The 19,256-nt window shown below is 45.1% G+C and overlaps 1 protein-coding gene across 1 annotated transcript in view; it reads right to left on the bottom strand.

The window, feature by feature from the left end:
* DNAH11 (dynein axonemal heavy chain 11) overlaps positions 1–6,297 on the bottom strand; it is a 3,007,685-nt gene extending 3,001,388 nt beyond the window's left edge. The window contains exon 1 of the mRNA XM_085631597.1: positions 5,709–6,297. Within this exon, the coding sequence (XP_085487723.1) occupies positions 5,709–5,936 (228 nt within the window). The 5' untranslated portion in view covers positions 5,937–6,297. The remainder of the gene's footprint in view (positions 1–5,708) is intronic.
* Between the last annotated feature and the right edge of the window lie 12,959 nt (positions 6,298–19,256).

Genomic DNA, 19,256 nt, shown 5'->3' with positions numbered 1-19,256 from the left:
AGTAGGCCAGCACACACTGGCCCCTGGAGATTCTACCCACAACAGGGTGCCAAAGCAGGGCCAAAATAATTCGCCCTTTTCCTCCACCACAGACAGAAGCAGCAAGTGCAGGAAACCCCACACAGCAAAGTGGCAGTACTCCTCCTTACAGCTCTCCAGCTCTTCTTCTTGTTCCAGGAAGTAATCTAAATTCCTATGATTTTAGGTCTAATACTTATACCCCAAAATGTGTCTGTTCTCTTAGTGGCAAGGGTCTCTAAAGCCAGTCCAAATCATTTCTGTCCTCACTGGTTCAGCATGACCACAGGGGGCGGAGACAGCATTGTACAAAAGGAGACACAGCCTGTTCAGGTGTAAGCACATCTCCTCCCACCACTCTAAATGCAGACCAGGTCTATTCAGCCCTGCGATAAGTCACCCAGGCAAGGCAGGGCACACCTCAACCCCCCTAGTGACGGTCTAGAGGGAATGCACATCTCGGCTCCTGTCACTCACACACCAAATACACAAACAGCCAGCAGCACACAAAATGAAAAAAATGGGCACTTTCTAAAAGTGGCATTTTCAAACACAGGATTTTAAAACCACCTTTACCAGAAGGTGTATTAATAGATTCTAAGTTCAGAGAGTCTAAACTTAATTTTTCTATCTTGTCCCTATTGCAAGTTACACATGTAAACATGTTACAGTGCAACCCCAATGATACACCTATGGTAGAGATAGCCTTTCAACAGTGAAAAATCAAAATACACAGTATTTCACTATAAGGACATGACTCACACACAATAGCACATGTCCTGCCTTTCACATACACTGCACCCTGCCCATGAGGGTACCTTGGGCCTACATTAGGGGGGCTTTACATGTAAGGAAAGGGAAGGTTTGGGCCAGGCAAGTGGGTGCAATTGCCAGGACAACATGGCAGTTACAGTGGTACGTCTGAGACACATTTACAGGGCTACTCATGTGGGCGGCACAACCTGTGCTGCAAGCCCACTGGTAGCATTTGATTTACAGGCCCTGGCACACACCATGCACTTTACTAGGGACTTACCAGTAAATCCAATATGCCAATCATGGATAACCTTTCATTGTCACAATTTATACAGAGAACATAAGCACTTTAGCTCTGGTCAGTAGGGGTAAAGTGCCCAGAATCCTATAGCCAACAGAACCAGAGTCCAAAAAATAAGAGGCAAAAGGCAAAACGTTTTGGGATGAACCTGTCAAAAGGGCCAGGTCTAACAGATCTGTTCTCAGTTCCCAAACCCGTGCACCTTACAGAGTACTCCAGTTATCTATATTTCCATGGCAGGACTGGATTGTCCAGAATCCAGTGGTGTAGTGAGCACTTGTCCAGACGTGCTCTCCATGCCACTGGAATCAAGTTATCCTGTCTGAAGAGGGGTGAAACACCGAAGCCGGTCCTAGGATGCTTGTTTCCAGTCCAGGGATGACCTGGCTTGGCAGTTCAGGCTGGACTGTACCCATGAGGAACAGGGTCAAGACTGATTTGCATATGGCTGGGTTCAAACTGAAATGGCATGGTGAGGAAAAAACTGATGGATTTAGGCCCAGATCTCTGTACTGGGGTGATGTATGACATTGTTCTGCATTCTGTCCATCAGCTGTTGTTTTAGCGATAAATTAAAGGCCTTATATATTTTTTCTCTTTCCAAGCTCCAATACTCAGGATGGGAGGTAAGTCTCCCCAGGAAATAAACTAGATGTGTGATAATGTTTTTTTTCTGGGGCGATTCTCCCTCCCGATATTTTCAAGCAATTTGGAATGAGGACCATTATGTATGACATTAGGACATTGAATTTTGTTATTCTGTAATAGTTTCAATTACCACCGAAAAGAAAATGCCTGTGAAAGCGCATTACAAAGTCAGTTTGATTTAACCGTGAGTGCATCACACAGACTACACTTATGTATCTGGGTTTGCTGCAAAAATATCTTTGTTACCTTCATATGTGAGAATTGAGAAGTAATGTGCTTCATTTGTACTTCCTATCAAGGTCGGATTGCCAATCGCTATACTCCAAATGAGACTTAAGGGAAGAAGTAGATTTTTTTTTTTTATATCTGTGTTTGAGGAAACTACTGACTTAACTTTCTTCTTTCAGCCTCCCCTGTGCCCTAGCTGAACTGTCCTTAGGTGTTTAATCACAAACCTGTGCATAGATCTGTTAACATAGATCTGCATAACAAATAATAGAAATAGTCGTTCAGTATTTAGGCTTAGTTACACCCAACAATTGACCTTGCATTATAAGTCTTTCGACGTAGGTGCTGTCAAACAATACTTCAAAAGACTGCTGGTCCAACTGCATGAAATGAGGGGGTGCAGCAGCACACTCCACAGCCCTAATTCCAGTACTACTGACGTTCCCATCCGAAAGCAGCGTATTCTTTTACAACTTTAGTCACAGACAGCGATGTACCACTGTTGAAGGTGGTAAACGTCAGCTCCAGCTCTTCACCTGCATAAGACCACAATAAGCTCTAAACTGTGGCAGAAGGTGCTCACATTGGCCCAGTCTGAGTCAGCTGGACTAAAGTTTCTGCATGGAATTTATGTCTGCCTGATTCTGAGGTGGTAGGTTTAGCCCATATTTTTTTTCCGGGTTTGGTATAACGAGACCTGATTTTTCCCAACAGTAATTCCGGTCAGAAAAACCACAAGGCTTTAGCTGCAGTAGCGCCAAGCCTCATTCATAGAAACATTCAAGCCGTGGAAACACTTTCCTACTCTAACCTCTTCCCTCAAATCTCACCCCACAGTCCCCGCTTACACTTGCCACCTGCTCAGAGTAGGAAGTAAATATATGTGTTAAATTCCATGGAATTGGGAATTCTCTATAGTTTCCACAAGTGGTGGGGGGGTGGGCGGGGGGGGGGGGAGAAGGGAGGATCCCACACAGTAGTTCTCCATTTCATATTTCATGGTGTTTAACTCATAGCTGGGTTATACTGCGGTGGATTTACCACATGTTAATAGACCATTTTGGTTCAAATTTACCATTTCCCCAGTACCGTCCAACTCGTAATAAGGGCCTTTGTGTAATCTGGCCAATTTGGTTTATGAAAGCAATTGCTGAGTCTTGGTAACCACTCAATGTTCAGTCTGGCAAAGGAGGATAGATCTAGGAGGGCAGCATGAAGCAGGAGGTAAACAGCAGAAATGCACTGCTCAATCAGAGGGACACAGTGATCAATCAATCACGCGTTTGTTAAGCGCTACTACTCACCCGTGAGGGTCTCAAGGCGCTGGGGGAGGGGGCTGGGTTCGCAGGTACCAGTCCATCGAGGAGGGGGGTCTGTCGAAGAGCCAGGATTTGAGGTTTCTTGTGAAGATGGGGAGAGATGTTGTCTGTCTGAGGTGGCCGTTCCAGGCTCTGGCCGGGAGGAAGGAGAAGGATTGGCCACCTGATCTGGTCTTTCTGGTGCGGGGACACCATGGCGTAGGAGAGCTGGGCTGATCGTAGGGTCCTTTTGGGGTGCGAGGAATTTGAGTCGGCTGTTCAGGTATGCTGGGCCGGTGTCGTGGAGAGCCTTGTGAGCATCTTGAAGATGACTCTAGCGTCGACGGGGAGTCAGTGGAGTGTGTGCAGGTGCCGGGCAATGTGGCAGTGTCTTGGCAGGTTGAGGACCAGTCTTGCTGCGGCGTTCTGGATGTTCTGTAGCTTGCGTGTGAGGTTTTGGTTTATTCCGATATAGAGTGCGTTGCCGAAGTCGAGTCTGCTGGTGACCAGGGCGTGAGTGACGGTCTTTCTGTGTTTGATGGGGATCCATTTGAAGGTCTTGCGTAGGAGGCGGAGGGTGTGGAAGGAGGAGGACGGGTCTGTAGTTTTTTAGGTCGGTGAGGTCCACCAATGGTTTCTTGAGGAGGGGGTTGATCTCGGCGTGTTTCCAGTCGTAGGGGAACGATGGATGCGGTTGCCAGGGAGCGGTTGATGGTGTGGCAGAGCATGGGTGCGATGGTGTCAGCGGCTCTGTTGAAAATGTGGTGGGGGCAAGGGTCCGTGGGGGCCCCATGAGTTGATTGAGTTCATCGTCTCCAGTGTGTCTTCAGTGGTGAGGGCTGTCCAGTTGTCGATCGTTGGCTATGGTGACATTCATTTAGTAATCTAGGATACGGGCTATGCAACAAACATCATCACACACTAGGTAGGAAAAGTGAAGAAATAGAAAAAGACAGAGGGAGAAAAATACTTCTGAAAAAACGGAGAGGAGAGCGGAGCGAGGCAGAGGAGAACAGGGGTCCACTGGACCACCAGGAATGAGGCGCAGGTGATCCTGTGGGTGGAGAAGGACCTCGAACACCAGCACACGAGAGTGCAAGTGCAGGGGCAGGCCTCACTTAATGGTGGAGCTGCCAGGGAGGGGGAGCAATTTCACAGACAGTGACAGTTACAGTGTTGTGCAATGGATTAGTCTCCTTGCACAGGTACAGACAAGGGGCGAGAGCATGAGACATAAATAAGGCTACCAAATACCTTCATGACACATGGGACAAGTTCCAGTCCTAGACACTTCTTTAAATAAAATAGTTTTCAGATGTGTTCGTACATGCATTTCAGGTGAAATTACCCGAGCCTACATTTACCAGAATGCAATAGATAGTTTAATGGAAAATCAACGGATGGAAAACAAAGTTTCAGGTAACATTCATTTAGTAATCTAGGATACGGGCTATGCAACAAACATCATCACACACTGCCTGCCGACCTAGCTCTTTAAGTGAGATTAATTCGGTTAATTAATACAATTTGTTTTTTAAAACACAAGACACACACACATTGCTACGAACCAATCACTTAATGGAACCAACATCGACTCTAAAGTATCCGGTTTTTCTGGGAGTCCCCATGTCGTGTGCCACCTTCAGGCAAACCGTTTTGTTTTTTAGTCTAAATTACGATGCATTCTAGGACTTGGTATTTCAGCTTTGTTTCCCCCTCATTAAAAAAAGAGGGCTTGCACGTTTTAGAAAGCTTACACACGGGACAAGACGCAACATGACGGTTATGTAAATCATACATAAATGCACAACTTATGCAAACATATTCCGAATCAAATTCCACTTAACTCATCAGTGAGAGGTCAGTGTGTAAGAATGTTTTATGGTCTGGTGGGCCGGTGTCCACAGTTGATTTCCTTGATATTACTACACACATCGCCTGCAGTAAGCACACATGCATGCAGCATCCCATACCTAGCAAACATGCATACAGCGTGCCTTCACACGTTACAAACTGCCCCCATTTGAAAACGTGGCCCACTGGTTTGGTTATCTGATTTGTTAGGGGGGGGGGGGGGCTATTTTCTGTCTTATTCCCAACCTGTCACATACCTTCCAACTGTAAACCAAGAAAATGTATAACTCTAATTTTTCACAGAAAATAATTTGTTTAGGTCCATTTAATATCACTAACAAAGCAAAATCTGCATTTTAAGTAGGGTTTACTGCAGTTCTGTTTCAGGACACACAAACAGTACAATTCAGATTGGGTGCTGAGGCCAAGAAAAAATAAGACATATCAGTATAAATGTATCCTGCAAATGTATCAGAGATGTGCTAACAGGCTTTCAATGTGCGGCAAGGGATGGATGGACATTCTATAGAGAAGGCCATGGTCATGGTGTTCCTCGTTCAAAAGAGGAGTGCCATGGGCTGCAAACAAAAATCGGGAGCACTTACCTCGTGCACAGCAGTCAACACTCCTGCAGAGGTGGAATTGAAAAACAGCAACGGCGGGCCATCTGTTTCTAAAAAGTTGGCCAGAGTTTTCTGATTGTCGTCATTTTCAATGTATTTTCTCCATTTGTCTGTTTTGAGATTAAGTAGCAACTGCAGTCTTCTTTCTATGAAGAGCACCCGTTTATCTTCTGAAAAGGACTCTGTCGCCGGCTCTTCCTCCGTTTCCATGCTTGTGTCTGCCGTGGGAGTGAGGGGTGGAGGAACAACTCCCACACGCTGCTAGTGAGCACACTAGATTGTTAATAATACCTAACAGCTGAGGTGCTTTTCTGCAAAGCTATCCTAATTTTGTATTTTTTTTTCCAGTGAGCTCTGACGGCACCTTACCTAACCTGTGAGATCTCAAATCGTGTTCTCACGTGCGCCTTAAATACAAGATAAATGAACTATTTCTGCAGGAATGGATGCTTCGAGCCTGTCACTGATTTTCTTCTGGGCTCCGCAGTCCAGCTCTGAACGCTGCAGCGTGGTGTTTGCAGAGCCATCGCGCTTTATAGGCGTCCGGTCCCACCGAGCACGGCGGCGTCCTGTTTCCCAGGCGATTACAACTAACTCAGTGGCTGAGTCACAGAGCAGCACATGACCGCATTAGTACAATGGGTCTTAGATCCATCTGTCAAGAGAAGGGGCTTCAAACACAGTCCAACAACTGCTGCTTTTATGCCAAAGGTAGCTGCTGTTTTTAAAGGGCGTGACTGGCGGTTGCAGGCAGGTATGATTGCCAACTTTTTCAGCGAAAAAATAACAGCCATTTGTTCATGTTTTTAGATTTTAAAAGTGTCAACAACTGGCTTTTGAATCGGAAAACAGGTGACTCTTCTCGGTATTGTTTTTTTAAAACATTTCGCTGTTTTCTTTCAAATTATTTTATCAATAGTTTAGAAATCTCTAAAGTATGTTTAATGTGCTTTCTTCCTGTTTGTATATTTCAAAAGTAAAAAAAACACAACGTTTTACTACATGTCATCAGCTATAGGTCTAGCTAGACAGGTCAGCTGTCGCCAGACATTATGCGATCAACCTAAAACACCTTTAAGAAGTACTACAAGGAGAGGGCCTTTGGCTCCGCCCACATATTGACATTCTAGAGTACATGTTTTTATGGTGCGGAAGTTGTGTACTCCCACAAAAAGTGCCTGCTCTCCAGGCAGTTGTGCCAGGGCCAGCAAGAGTCAGGTTGCCTGAACTTTCAAGAACTCACACACACAACAGCACTGATGGGAGTAGGGCAGTCATTAACTTTAGACTTCAGAGTGCACTTTTGTGTTTGAGAGTTTCACTAATCTACATGGATTTTTAGGTCTGGCTTGACCGTACAACTGTCCGTAACCTTATGTGATCAACAGGAAAGAGCTTTAAGCATCCTTCTGAGAGAGGACCCTAGGCCCCACTTGCAAATTGGTTCCCCTGTGTACATGATATTATTGGGATGAATTTCTGTGCTTTCAATAAAGACCAATTGTGTTGCATTTTCGGGCGTTTGTCAAGGTTTACTCTATACAGCAGGGCTGAGTTGGTTATGGTGGCAAACCAATGATCTTGGCTACTGGCCTGATCTGTTTATTTGAAATTTTATGATAAAGGCACTAGGCTTGACATATTTATTGTGAAAAGCATATGTTAAAGTCAATAGGCATTTAAGTGTGAATTATTATTACTATACATTAAAGTCTACAGATAGGTATTTCGTTACATGAAATCTCGCAGATTAATTTAGTATGGTAATGGTTTTGGTGTTGGTCACCTAGTGTGACAAACCATGGATATAAAAGGTTTGCTCTGCCAGAATCCATTGTAGGCCATCGTGGGAGAGACACTATTTTGCGTAGCCATTTATTCTTTTTTTATATCTTTCAAATTTTATGACTGTGTGTCTGATGGTTGCTTTAAGGACAAGTTTATGCTCAAAACTGTAGGTTAAGGTAACAAGCTATACATGCCTGTTTGGTGCAATGGAAACATTATGTCAGATCCAATAGGCCTAGTCCATTTATTTATGAAACATTATGACAAAGGCAGGTGATCTGTCTTATTAATTGTGAAAAGCATAAGTTAAAGCTTGCAAGCCTTTAACAGACGGTTGTTATCGCATTGTGTTACAGGCCATGGTCCGGTATTGTGTTACATGTAATCTCACAGATTACCACAGTACGCAAGAGTTTTGGCATTGGCCTCCCACTTTGACGAACCCTGTGGGTATTCACTGTAATGGTGCATCTTAGGCCCTCTTGAGAGGGGTATTATATTGTTTTGCAAGCTGTATTTTCTACATATTTGTAGTTTTATACCTGTTTGAATGATATTTGCCAGTTTATGGGCCCTTGAATAGCCTAGTGTTGTGTGAAGTGTAAAGCCAATGTTGAAGGGTAACGACTTCATTGGAAAAAGTCAAGCAAGATTTCATAGGTTTGGTCTGTTTAGTATTAACATTATTACGATGCCAGTTGGCCTGACCTAGTCTTTGTGAAAAACATGTGTTAAAGGCAATAAACTTGTAAGTATGGATTGTTATTACAGTGTATTAAAGCCTGTAGGTAGGTATTTCATTACATTGAATTTCACCTATTGCCGTGGTACACAAAGGTTTTGGTGTTGGTGATCCACCTGAACAAACTGTGGGAATAGAAATATGCACAACAATAGCCAGTGTTACGCTCGCTTAGGAGAGATAGTATTTTGGGTTGCCTACTGTAATTGTGTATACATTTGTACTTTTATGACTGTATGCTGGTTAGTTGCCTTGTGGAAAGCTTGCACTCAGCACAATGGGCTTGGGTTGGTTATTGTGACAAGCCAATAATAAAAGCTACATGACATTGTTTGTGATGAAAAGTTACAAAAATGGCAGTTGGTCTGACATATTGATTGTGAAAGGCATATGTCAATGTCGAAAGGCATATATACGAGCAGATTGTTAGTACTCTGAATACAAACATACAGATATATATATTTTTTTGTTTTGTTACATGGAACCCCAAACATGGCCTTAATAGGCAAGAGTTTTGATGTTGGTTACCCCCTCTGGAAAACCATTAGTATAGAAGATTTGAACTATGAGAATCCTTGCTAAGCTCTGTTATGAGAGATAGACATTTGCTTTGCCGTCTGTCATGTTGTATACATTTGCAGTTTTACGACTGTATGTCTCATGGTTGTCTTGTAGAAAAGCTTACCCTCAGTACAGTAGGCCTTAGTTGATTATGGTGAGAAGCCAATGATAACAGCTAAAGACTTGATTGGACTGCAGGGAAATGATATGCCAGATGCCACAGGTCTGGCCTGTTTATTATGAAAAATGATTTCAAAGGCAGTAGGTCTGATCTGTTTAGTGTGGAAAGCATATGGTAAAGCCAATAAACCTCTAAGAGCAGATTGCTATCCTATTATGTTACAGGCTGTAGAAAGCAATTTGGTTACATGTATTATCACAGGCTACCATAGTAGGCAAGGGTGTTGCTGTTGGTCACCCACTCTGACACATCATGGGAGTAGAATTTCACAGTGATGATTCAAACCAGGCCCTATCGAAAGGGTTTGTATATTGTTTTGCGAACTGTACTGTTCATAATCCTACTTTTACAAATGTGCACATAAGCTGGCAACCATCAGGCATACATCAGTAGGCCTGGGTCGTATATAGTGTCATGCCACTGGTAAAGGCTAAAGACCTTATCGGTTCACTAATAAATGTTGTGTCAGATTCCTTAGGTGTGATCTGTTTATAATGAAAAGCTATGTGTAATGTTAGTTTATTAATCAATTAAAACCATAAACAAAATCACACAGTTTCAAAATGCATAAAAAAATTGATAAAAAGGGGATTTATCATACAACTAGTACAGCCACCCATCATCGCACTGCATGCCTTTTGCTTTCTTCAACTTTCCTTCCTATGAGTTTGTGGGGATACCAAACACTAAGCTACGTTTGATAAAAATGACTAAACAGTGACCCGGATGTCTAAAAAAGCAAGCTTTCCACACAGATAACTAAAAAGTCCCTTAAGTAAATTAATATATGTAATTAAGGTGCATATAAGCAGGACTGAGGCAAGTATGAATATGGTTCCAGATGGACTATGAGACCCACTGTTAAGAAACAATAATGCAAGAATTCACATTATTAAAAATATAGAAATAGATAATATAGTCAATCCCTAGCCACCCGTCCTTCACAGTTTCTGTGCATGATAAGTTAACATAAAAGTTTTCAGAGTTATTACATTTTAGAATTACGTTTAGGGACCCCCTCCAGCTTACACATCACGTATCCTATCAGCTGATCATTTTCTTAAAACAGATCAATAACTGAGTTAGTCTAATGTTCAGCATGGTGTTGTTTGGGTCCATGGACTCCACCAGTGCATGCCTGCACAACCTTATTCCCCGTTCAAGGAACTTCCGCCTTAATAGAAATCTTCGCTGAACCAACAGAGCAGGACAAACACGGACAATGTGAAGCAAAGATTCAGACGTTTTGACAGGGTTTCTTTGTATGCCACCCAGCTTTGCAATTTAGTAGATTTATTTACTAGTTTCTTAAAGGTTTGCCCAGAAATATTCGAATTCCAAAGGTCACCCAAATCAAGAGTCGTAATACTGTTATCTAAAAATTTCTTGTAAGCACCGTTTCCCCTTTGCAAGTTAATTTCGATCCAGACTAGACTAGCCAGAGTATATTCAGCTGCTGCTCGCAGGTTATAATAAAGCTCTACAAAGGCAGCCAGCCTAGCGAGTGTCTGTTTTGTAAGCAGAAGTTCTGGCTGGATTTGCGCAGCAGAAGCCAACTTTGGGAGCTTAAAGATTTGTTTATAGGCTCTTATCAGTTTTTCTAACAAAAGAGCATCATCGCCCAGCATAATCTCCATTCCATATGCAAGGGTTGGCAACAGTTTGGCTTTCATAACTGATCCCATGTGTTTTAGATCGTGGCATCAAATAGATCTGGCCAGTGACAAGAAGCCATAATTAAGGGCCTGCGCTTTCACCCTAATTGCCGCCTCCTGGGAAACAAAGGAGTCATTTGCGTCTATTTTCACTCCTAGGTATGCATAGAGTTTGACCTCCTCAAATTTGTTTCCGTTGATAAACCATTTTTGATTGATCTTAGAAGGACGATTGCACACCATCACACTTGTTTTCGAAAATTGTATTTCCAGGCCATTCTTTTCAGTATAAGCTCCGAGAGTATTGAGCAGCTTTTGAAGTCCTATTCGCGTGTTGCTGAACAACACCAGATCGTCAGCGTAGAGGATATGTGACATTTGCTGGCCTCCGACAGACAGCTCGTGGGCCATCTGTTCGTCAAGCCCAGCGAAGAGATCTGCCAAAAAAGGGTTAAAACACAGCCCTGCTTTACGCCTAAGGATGTTTGGACATTCTTTGATGCGCAGGAACTGTCTCCAATTCTTATCTTAACCCAAGTGTCCGAACATACTAGCCTAATTGCCTGTAGGATGTTCAATGGGATACCCTATCGCTGAAGCCTGGCCCATAATTTGTCACCATCAAAAGCTGCTTTAAAATCAACAAAGCCCAAGTAAAGGGATGTCCTAGTTGCTTTCACTCTGTTCCTGATTAGACTCAGGGCCATAAGATTAGTTGAAGTACCTTGGCCTCTTTGGAAGCCAGCTTGGTTTAAGGGGATTCTTCCATTGTCATACGACCAGGATTCCAGATCATGGAGTATCAACGTTGAAAAATATTTTAACTCAACATCCATCAGTGCTATTAGCCTATAATTGCTAGGTGAACATGCCAAGCCTTTTTTTTAAAATGGGATGAAGGGTGAAGCCCCTCCAGCTATCAGGAATAACCTTGTTTTCCAAATAAAATTAAACATTGATGCTAGGAAAACAGCCCAGTTTGTGAAAAGATGTTTGAATAAAGCCTGTGGTAGTCCATTTGGGCCAGGGGCACAGTCAGCCTGGGACTTTTTGATGACCTTCTCTACTTCGGGTGCTGTAATTTTCCGCTTTATTAGGACAGAATGTACTAGCTAAATGAGTCAAACCGCTCTTGAAGTGCAACTTTAGATAATGTACCCAATTGTCTCACTGATATTGGTGTTGTTTGCAGCTGCAGGGCCTTTCTCGTTCCTATTAAATATATATCAGAATCTTTTCGAATTGTGCGTTTTAGAGGCGCGTTATAACTGAGCCCGTAGTGTTTCTTGTTTTACTTGTTTATGCTTCCAGATCTCTTTTTCTTTTAGCCGCCGTCTTTCATTGCAGAGTTGTTGTAGTAGATCCAGGTGTCCTGGATGTTGACATGATTGCCGAAAGAGTCTGCCTGTTTCTTTTCTCATGTTCTGAATTTGGACGGGCATAATTCACAATTTGCCATGATCAAATCGACTTCCCTTCTTGTGACTCATCTCACTATGGATTTTAGTCATATTATTGGCGAAATTCTCTCAAGTCTCTATTGGATTAAGCTCACATTGAGCTAGGTCCTGTAGACTTGAAACCGCATCCTCTGCTATTGAGTTAATAGAGCCGGGGCTCCACTTCAGGAGTTTCAGGTTTTCTGAGTGTGTTTCTCCAGACAACGTACAAAAAGCCTCAAGCTTGTGCAGGGATGTGTTCACCTTGATGACCTGAGGTCTTATGATCGCTTTCCACACAACGGCATAACCTATAGTCGCAGATCTGATGGTAAAGGGGCATTGAAACGAGGGTATAGTCTATGATTGAGACCGTGTCACCACAGACCCTTGACCATCCAGGTGGAATGTCGGATGGTTTTCCGCCATTTAGCACCAGCAGGCCCAATAGTTCAAAGGCTTTTATGAGTTCTTCTCCTGAGTTGTCCCTCCGTAAGATTGATGGCATTACTTGCTCTGGGAAGGGGCCTACTGCGTCACTATGTTCCTCCTCCGAAAGAAGATGAAAAAGGTTACGGTTAAAGTCACCGGCGACTAGCCATTTTGCCTTATTGTGGCTTTCTTTTAACTGGGATAAATGAGCTGCTAATCTCTTAGAAGATGTCGCTTTTTGCTTTGGATTAATGTACAGATTTGCAATTTTAACTGGTTCTTTAAAATTATTATCCCAACCTTCCAGATTTATTACCAGCATATTTGGGTCATCCACGAACACTTCCACCGTTTCACTTATTATGTTAGTGTTTATATAAATTGCCAGGCCCCTTTTTGCCCTCTCATAGGCGCTCTTTCTTTCAGCTAATTTTGTGTATTCTTTGTAGCCGATGAGTGGGATAGACGTATGTGCCCAAGTTTCCTGGAAAATTAAGATATCAAAGGTTTTCAAGTATCATGTGAAATCTGGATCTGAAAGTGTTGTCTGTAAGCCATTGATGTTCCAAGAGCAAACTACCAGGCCTCCCGGAACCTTTTTTATTGGACTTCCCTCACATTAGTCTTGACTGCTCCAGGTTCGAGACAGCGCCTGCGGTAACCAACCCCAGGAGGGGTGTTGCTCATTGGTTGTTACCAGTATTTGTGGCAGGCCAGAGGTTATGTCCTTAGTTACTCTGATAGACATTTTGGTGAAATCTGAGTTCGATTTGTGATAGACTGCAGGGGAGGTCCTTCCGCCAGCTCCTCTTAGTACAGACACGCTGGGCACTGGTTGCTCACTTTATGATGGCTCCACAAGCAGTACATGGGGATATATCTATCTCCATGATAGGAAGTTACTTTGATGCCCCAGGCTTTTAGATGCTTTTTCTTTTCCAAAATCACAGCCGGAAGCACCGAGGATGAGAAGGTAACTAAAGTGGGGTCCGTGAGCAGACGTCTTCTTGCAGGCAGAAACCTAATTGAAAAGATGTCATCAGACTTTACATGGGCCAGGCCCGGCAGGGCTTTGAGTAGTTTTAGAATGCATGGGCGATTTAATATATCTTATGAGCCCCTCGATTTAAATTCTGGAATCCACAGCAGCATCTGACCAGAGTTGTTTAAATCAAGAAATTCATCAGGACCGACATTGCCTTTTGAAATTAGTTGATTGTCATCAGTTTCTGACTGCAACTGGGATTCCAGGCGAGGCTGTTCACTTGGGTGGGGTATGGGGGATTCTTCTACCAAGCATTCCTTTGCTTGCGGATTCCCCGAAGGTGATATTTTGTCCACTCGGCTGGCGTGGTGGACTCCAGATGTTACCTCTGGTTGGGAGCTACGTAATGGTGTGGGTCCACTAGGTGTGGAACGAGATGCCCTTAGATTTTTAAGGGATACTACCTTGTTATGAACAACATCTTGAGATGAGGCCACGATGGAACCATGAGACTTCAGGCCAATTTGGGTCATCCCTAGACAATCCCGATCGAGGAGTTTGGGGGGGAAAATGCTCTCTAAATTGCCCGAGCAAATGTAATTCCTTCTTTTTCTCGCATGTTTCCTCTCCCTTTTGGTTTGTCGTGGTAGTGTGGAAATTTAGCTTGTAACTGAACATTATCTGCGCCATCTTGCATCTCCCCAGCGCCACGCACAGCGAACGCACGGCCGCCATTTTAGGCACCCCACTCTCTCCCCGCTCATTCTCGATCGCCAGCGCTTTCCCCTGGCGCTGCGAGCATCCCCCGCGCGCCGGCCACCCCCGCTCTCTCATACACGGGCCATAAACCCCCTCATTCTGTGCGACCCTGCCATGGAACCACATCCCACGCCTGACCGACATCCCATACATGGTCATGCCTCTCTTTGATAACCCCCTTCCTCTGCGCCCCATTGTCCGAACCGATCCCAGGCCATCACCTAGCCCTGCGGATGCAGTTTATTGCCCCTACTGTAAGGGAAACACCCCACATCAAAGGGATTACAGTGGATCAAAGCCCCTACCCCATGAGACCCGGCCGGTTGCACACACCCCCGGGAATTGGCGGAATGTCCAGCTGCGTGATAGTCATCTCCTACTGTAGATGGGGTGGGGACTTCCACTGTAGATATGTGTGGGAACGAGTTCGAAGTGGGGATTCCGAAGACGTTCTTTTATACATCAAAGTAATCTCAAGAATGTGCCATGTACAATAAACCTGCAATAAAGTCATAAACCTGTGTATAAGAGGCCAGGCCTCAGAGATGCAGTTAGAGCACCTCGTGACGATACCTTGCTGTCTGATCTGATGTGTTCTGCTCCGACGGAATAAAACTTTGTTTCCTGCCTTCCAGTCTCCGGCGCCTGCCTCTTTCATTGGTAAATTATCGAATGGTATGAGAGGCGATTACCGCCGGGCAATACTTGAAGGGTTATCGACTGAAACTGCCGCTACCATTTAACAATTGGCGTCCCAAGCGTGGGGCCCATCAGAGACACCTGGATCCAGTGGGAGAGGTCCTGACGACAGAGTGAACGACTGCAACGATCGGGAGAGCTCCTGCCCAATAGACCCTCGTCTGGCAGCCGATCATCCGAACTTCACTGGTTCCGAGCAGACCTCTCTCGAGTGATCTACGGTCCTGACTGGGAACCATCAGGAGTGCCGCGGCAAATACGGAGAGTAGAGGACGATCGGGCGCTGGAGGCGGAAGACGAGAAACTGTCCACGCGGTCCGGGTAAGGTCGTGATACACGACAAATTGCGAAATAATTGATTGATTGTTTGAAGTTTTGAAATACTAGTGTTGCTCATTGATTGTTCTCTTTGAGATATTCGCTGTCTACAAACGGGGAGGAGTAGAAATACTCTCTCTCTCTCCCTTTGCAGATAGTGAAGGGTAGGTAACGCAGACTTTTGTCCCCGTTGTAACCCGTCGTGCCTATCTTTATCTCCCCACTGATTGATTGTCCGAACATTGATTGTTTTGAAGAATAGTGCTCTTTGAGATATTCTCTGTTTGAAAATAACGTAGAATAGAAATATTCTGTCTAGTCTTTGCAAATAGTGAAGGGTAGGTAACGCAGACTTTTGTCCCCGTTGTAACCCGTCGTGCCTATCTTTATCTCCCCATTGATTGATTGATTGATTGTCCGAACACTAGTTGTTCGATATTGGTTCTTTGGAGGTATTCTCTGCTTACAAATAACGAGGAATAGAGATATTCTGTCTAGTCTTTGCAAGCAGTGAAAAGATAGGTAGTGCTGACTTTTGTCCCCAGTGAAACCCGTCATGCCTATCTTCTCCCCACTGATTGGTAGTTGGTTCTGCCCGGACCGCTTATTAGAGGTGGACCATCCGGCTCCACTGGAAGGCACCCCTAATAAGGACATGTTCACTAAATATGGACTAGTCGCCGTAGCTTATAGCAAGCTATGGCATAAATCTACAAGGAAGGACCCCGAGAGTCAGTGGCCACTGATGGGATCCTTCGACGACCATAAGATAGAAGTGCTAGGAATGGCTCTGCGTAGCAATAAGACGACGCCTACTATGCTTGACAGTATCGGCATGTGGCGCAAAGAAGCAACGCAGCGGAAAAAGAGGGAAGAAGTAAAGGCAGAAAAGGAATTACGAAAGGCAGCGCACCTTGCCGCTAGAAAGTTAGAAGAAGAAATAAAGGAGAGAAGGGAAACTAAACTAAGACAGGAGCCCGAAACCTCAGGCCAGTACGCTGTTAGGACCCCCTCTATGCTCTACCCTGAGTTGTCCTCTAAGCAACGAACGAATGACGAATTACTATTAGGTCCCCCAATCATTTACATGCCCCCTCCATACGCACCCTCCCAATCGGTAGTGCAACACCCACAACCCCCAAACACGAGCGAAAGCAGTACAGGGGCCTCGGTCCTCACGGCCTCCGCGCCTGCCGAGCCTCTTGTACTGAACACAACGTCGGCAATGACGTTGGATGACCCTGAGATAAGAAAGAAAGATTCCACCAGAATGAATCGACTAACAAAGGATGAACGAGCAGGAATCGACAAGATAGTAGGGACACTGGTGGAGCGAAAGGAAAGTGAGGAGTATATAACAGATGTGTATAACTCGTATGCCGACAGCCGCAGACGACACTTTGTCATACGACTTTGTTACCACGCCCTGAATGCATATGAGGATAGGTACCGCGATAAAGGTCCCGAAGGCTTAGCGGCCCTATATAGGAAGGTAGACATTGGGGAAGAAGGAGAGGGCGATGTGACGAACCTCTTCACTCGTACACTCGAGGTCTATCGACACCTTAAAGAACACAGGCAGACAACCAAAACAGAAACCCCCATAGCGGCTAAGCCCCAGGAAGGAAGGACTGATACCATGATGCCCATCAAAGAGGCCGCCCCCTACTGGGTCCCCCCACGAGGTCAGGGAACACATGACGACATCAACCACCAAGATGCGAAGGGGAGGGTTGTATATAATTGGGTCTACCAGCCATGGGATCGACAAGATATTTTGACCTTTAGAAAAACTCTACCCGACTTAAGAAAGAACCCGACTGCCTTCTATACCGAACTAGGTACAGCCTTAGGCTCAACAATAATGACTTTAGCAGATATCGACTTGTTCTTCGGATCATGTCTGCCGGCTGATGTGTGGAAACAAATCCGGAAAGTTGACCACGCTGAGCCGTTCGGATATACCTGGGTACAACTCGATACCATAGATAAACAGCGAGAACCAGGACAGAAACCCCCGAAAGCCATATTGGAGCTCCCAGACAAGATTGTACATAAGTTGAAGACTCTAATCCCAGAAAGAAAGGTAGATTGGTCGATAGTGACGGCTTGTCGCCAGAAACCCCAGGAGGATGTGTCTGAATACTTCTCTCGGTTCGAGACTGTGTTTTCCGATTATAGTGGCCAGGACATGACCACTGCAACCGGACATCACCTCTTTGTCCAGAATTATGTGAAGGGTCTGTCACAAGAAGTTTCCCAGAAGCTGCAGACCAGCGAGAGTAGTTGGGCAGCCTCCAAACCCGCAGCTATCCTCCAGATGGCCTAATACTACGAAAACCAAAAGAATGAGAACGATAGGGCGTCAGAAAGGAAGAAAAAGGAACTGAAGGAGAGGGTAATGATAGCACAGTTGCAAGGGGTGACCATAGGAAGAGAACCCCCGAAAGGGAATTACCAACCAACCGCCCCTAGAAAGCTACCCCCTAGAAACCATACCCCTGCACCCTACAACGGACGGAGAGACTTAGATGGGAATCAATGTGCGTTCTGTAGAGGGTTCGGACACTGGAAATCCCAGTGCCCGGACCTTCTGGAAATGAACAAAAATAGGGACCCCAGAGACACAGCATATGACCCCAGAAATAGAGGACAGGGACGAGGGTACACGAACGACGCCATCAACGACAGGCCAGGCAGACCAAACACCTTTGATCGCCCCCGACAAAACCAGTGTCAACAGTCCAACTATGAAAGCACCCATGACTTCGCATAGGATCGCCAGGGGCAAGGGAGGGATCCAGTCGAACTCCGTGTTGACCAGCAAGGTCCTTACGTCACTGCTAAGGTCTTGGGCACAAAATCTCCATTCCTGGTAGACACTGGGGCGACACGTAGTGCGTTATCTAAACGACTGATTCCTAGGGCACCCTTGTCTGGCTCACATGTAACCTCAATAGGCTTCGATGGAACGCCCTCCACTAACCCCTTATCAGCACCAATCTCCTTTGACTTAGAAGATAACACCACTGACACGACCTTTCTGCTCTCCTCCAACACCCCCGATGCTATTATGGGACTTGATTTGCTAAAACATTTTCGAGCTACCATCAGATGCTCCCCAGACGGAGTTCGAGTCATCCTACACAATAACCCAGATCTGTCCAGACCCTGTCACACACGGCGTATGCTCTCTATAACCGATGCTGACATGTCCCTACTCGACACATTACCTTCACATCTATGGGCTAAAACCGACTCAGATGTAGGGCGCATGGTGATCGACCCGGTACACATAACCGTCCGACCGGACGCAGTGCTCCCAAAGCTTCCACAGTATCGGATATCACCCGAAGGCGAGAAGGCATTGGTGGAAATCATCGAGTCCCTAGTCGAGGCAGGAGTGGTAGAAGAAGTAGTCAGTAATGTTTGCAACAGCCCTATCCTACCCATTGTAAAGAAGCAAGGCGAGGGAGATGAGAAAGCATACCGCTTTATTGTTGACTTACGAGAAGTTAACAAAGTAGTCATACCTCAGTACCCCGTGGTCTCAGACATCACCACCATCCTCACCCTGATTCCATCCACTGCCACCACCTTTACTGTTATTGATCTCAAGAACGCATTCTTTTCCATCCCCATCCACCCAGACAGCCGCTACCTGTTCGGCTTCACTTTAAAAGCCCGTTCGTACAGATTCTGCAGGGCACCCCAAGGCTACACTGAGAGTCCCAGTATTTATAGCCAAGCCCTCAAGAGGCAACTAGATGCAGTCCAACTACCCGATGGAGTGGTGTTGATACAGTACGTCGATGACATTCTTTTGGCGGCCGACACCACTCCACTTGCCGTCACAGCCACCATTCACCTCCTCCGCTTCCTCGTGGAGAACGGTCACAAGGTCTCCAGGAAGAAATTGCAATTCTGCCAACCACAAGTAACATATCGAGGCCAGCTACTATCCAAAGACG

Source organism: Triturus cristatus, chromosome 10 (assembly GCF_964204655.1).
Source record: "Triturus cristatus chromosome 10, aTriCri1.1, whole genome shotgun sequence".
In the NCBI taxonomy this organism is placed as follows: Eukaryota; Metazoa; Chordata; class Amphibia; order Caudata; family Salamandridae; genus Triturus; species Triturus cristatus.
Note: the sequence above shows the minus strand (reverse complement) of the source record. Positions and strands in the feature narration are given on the sequence as shown.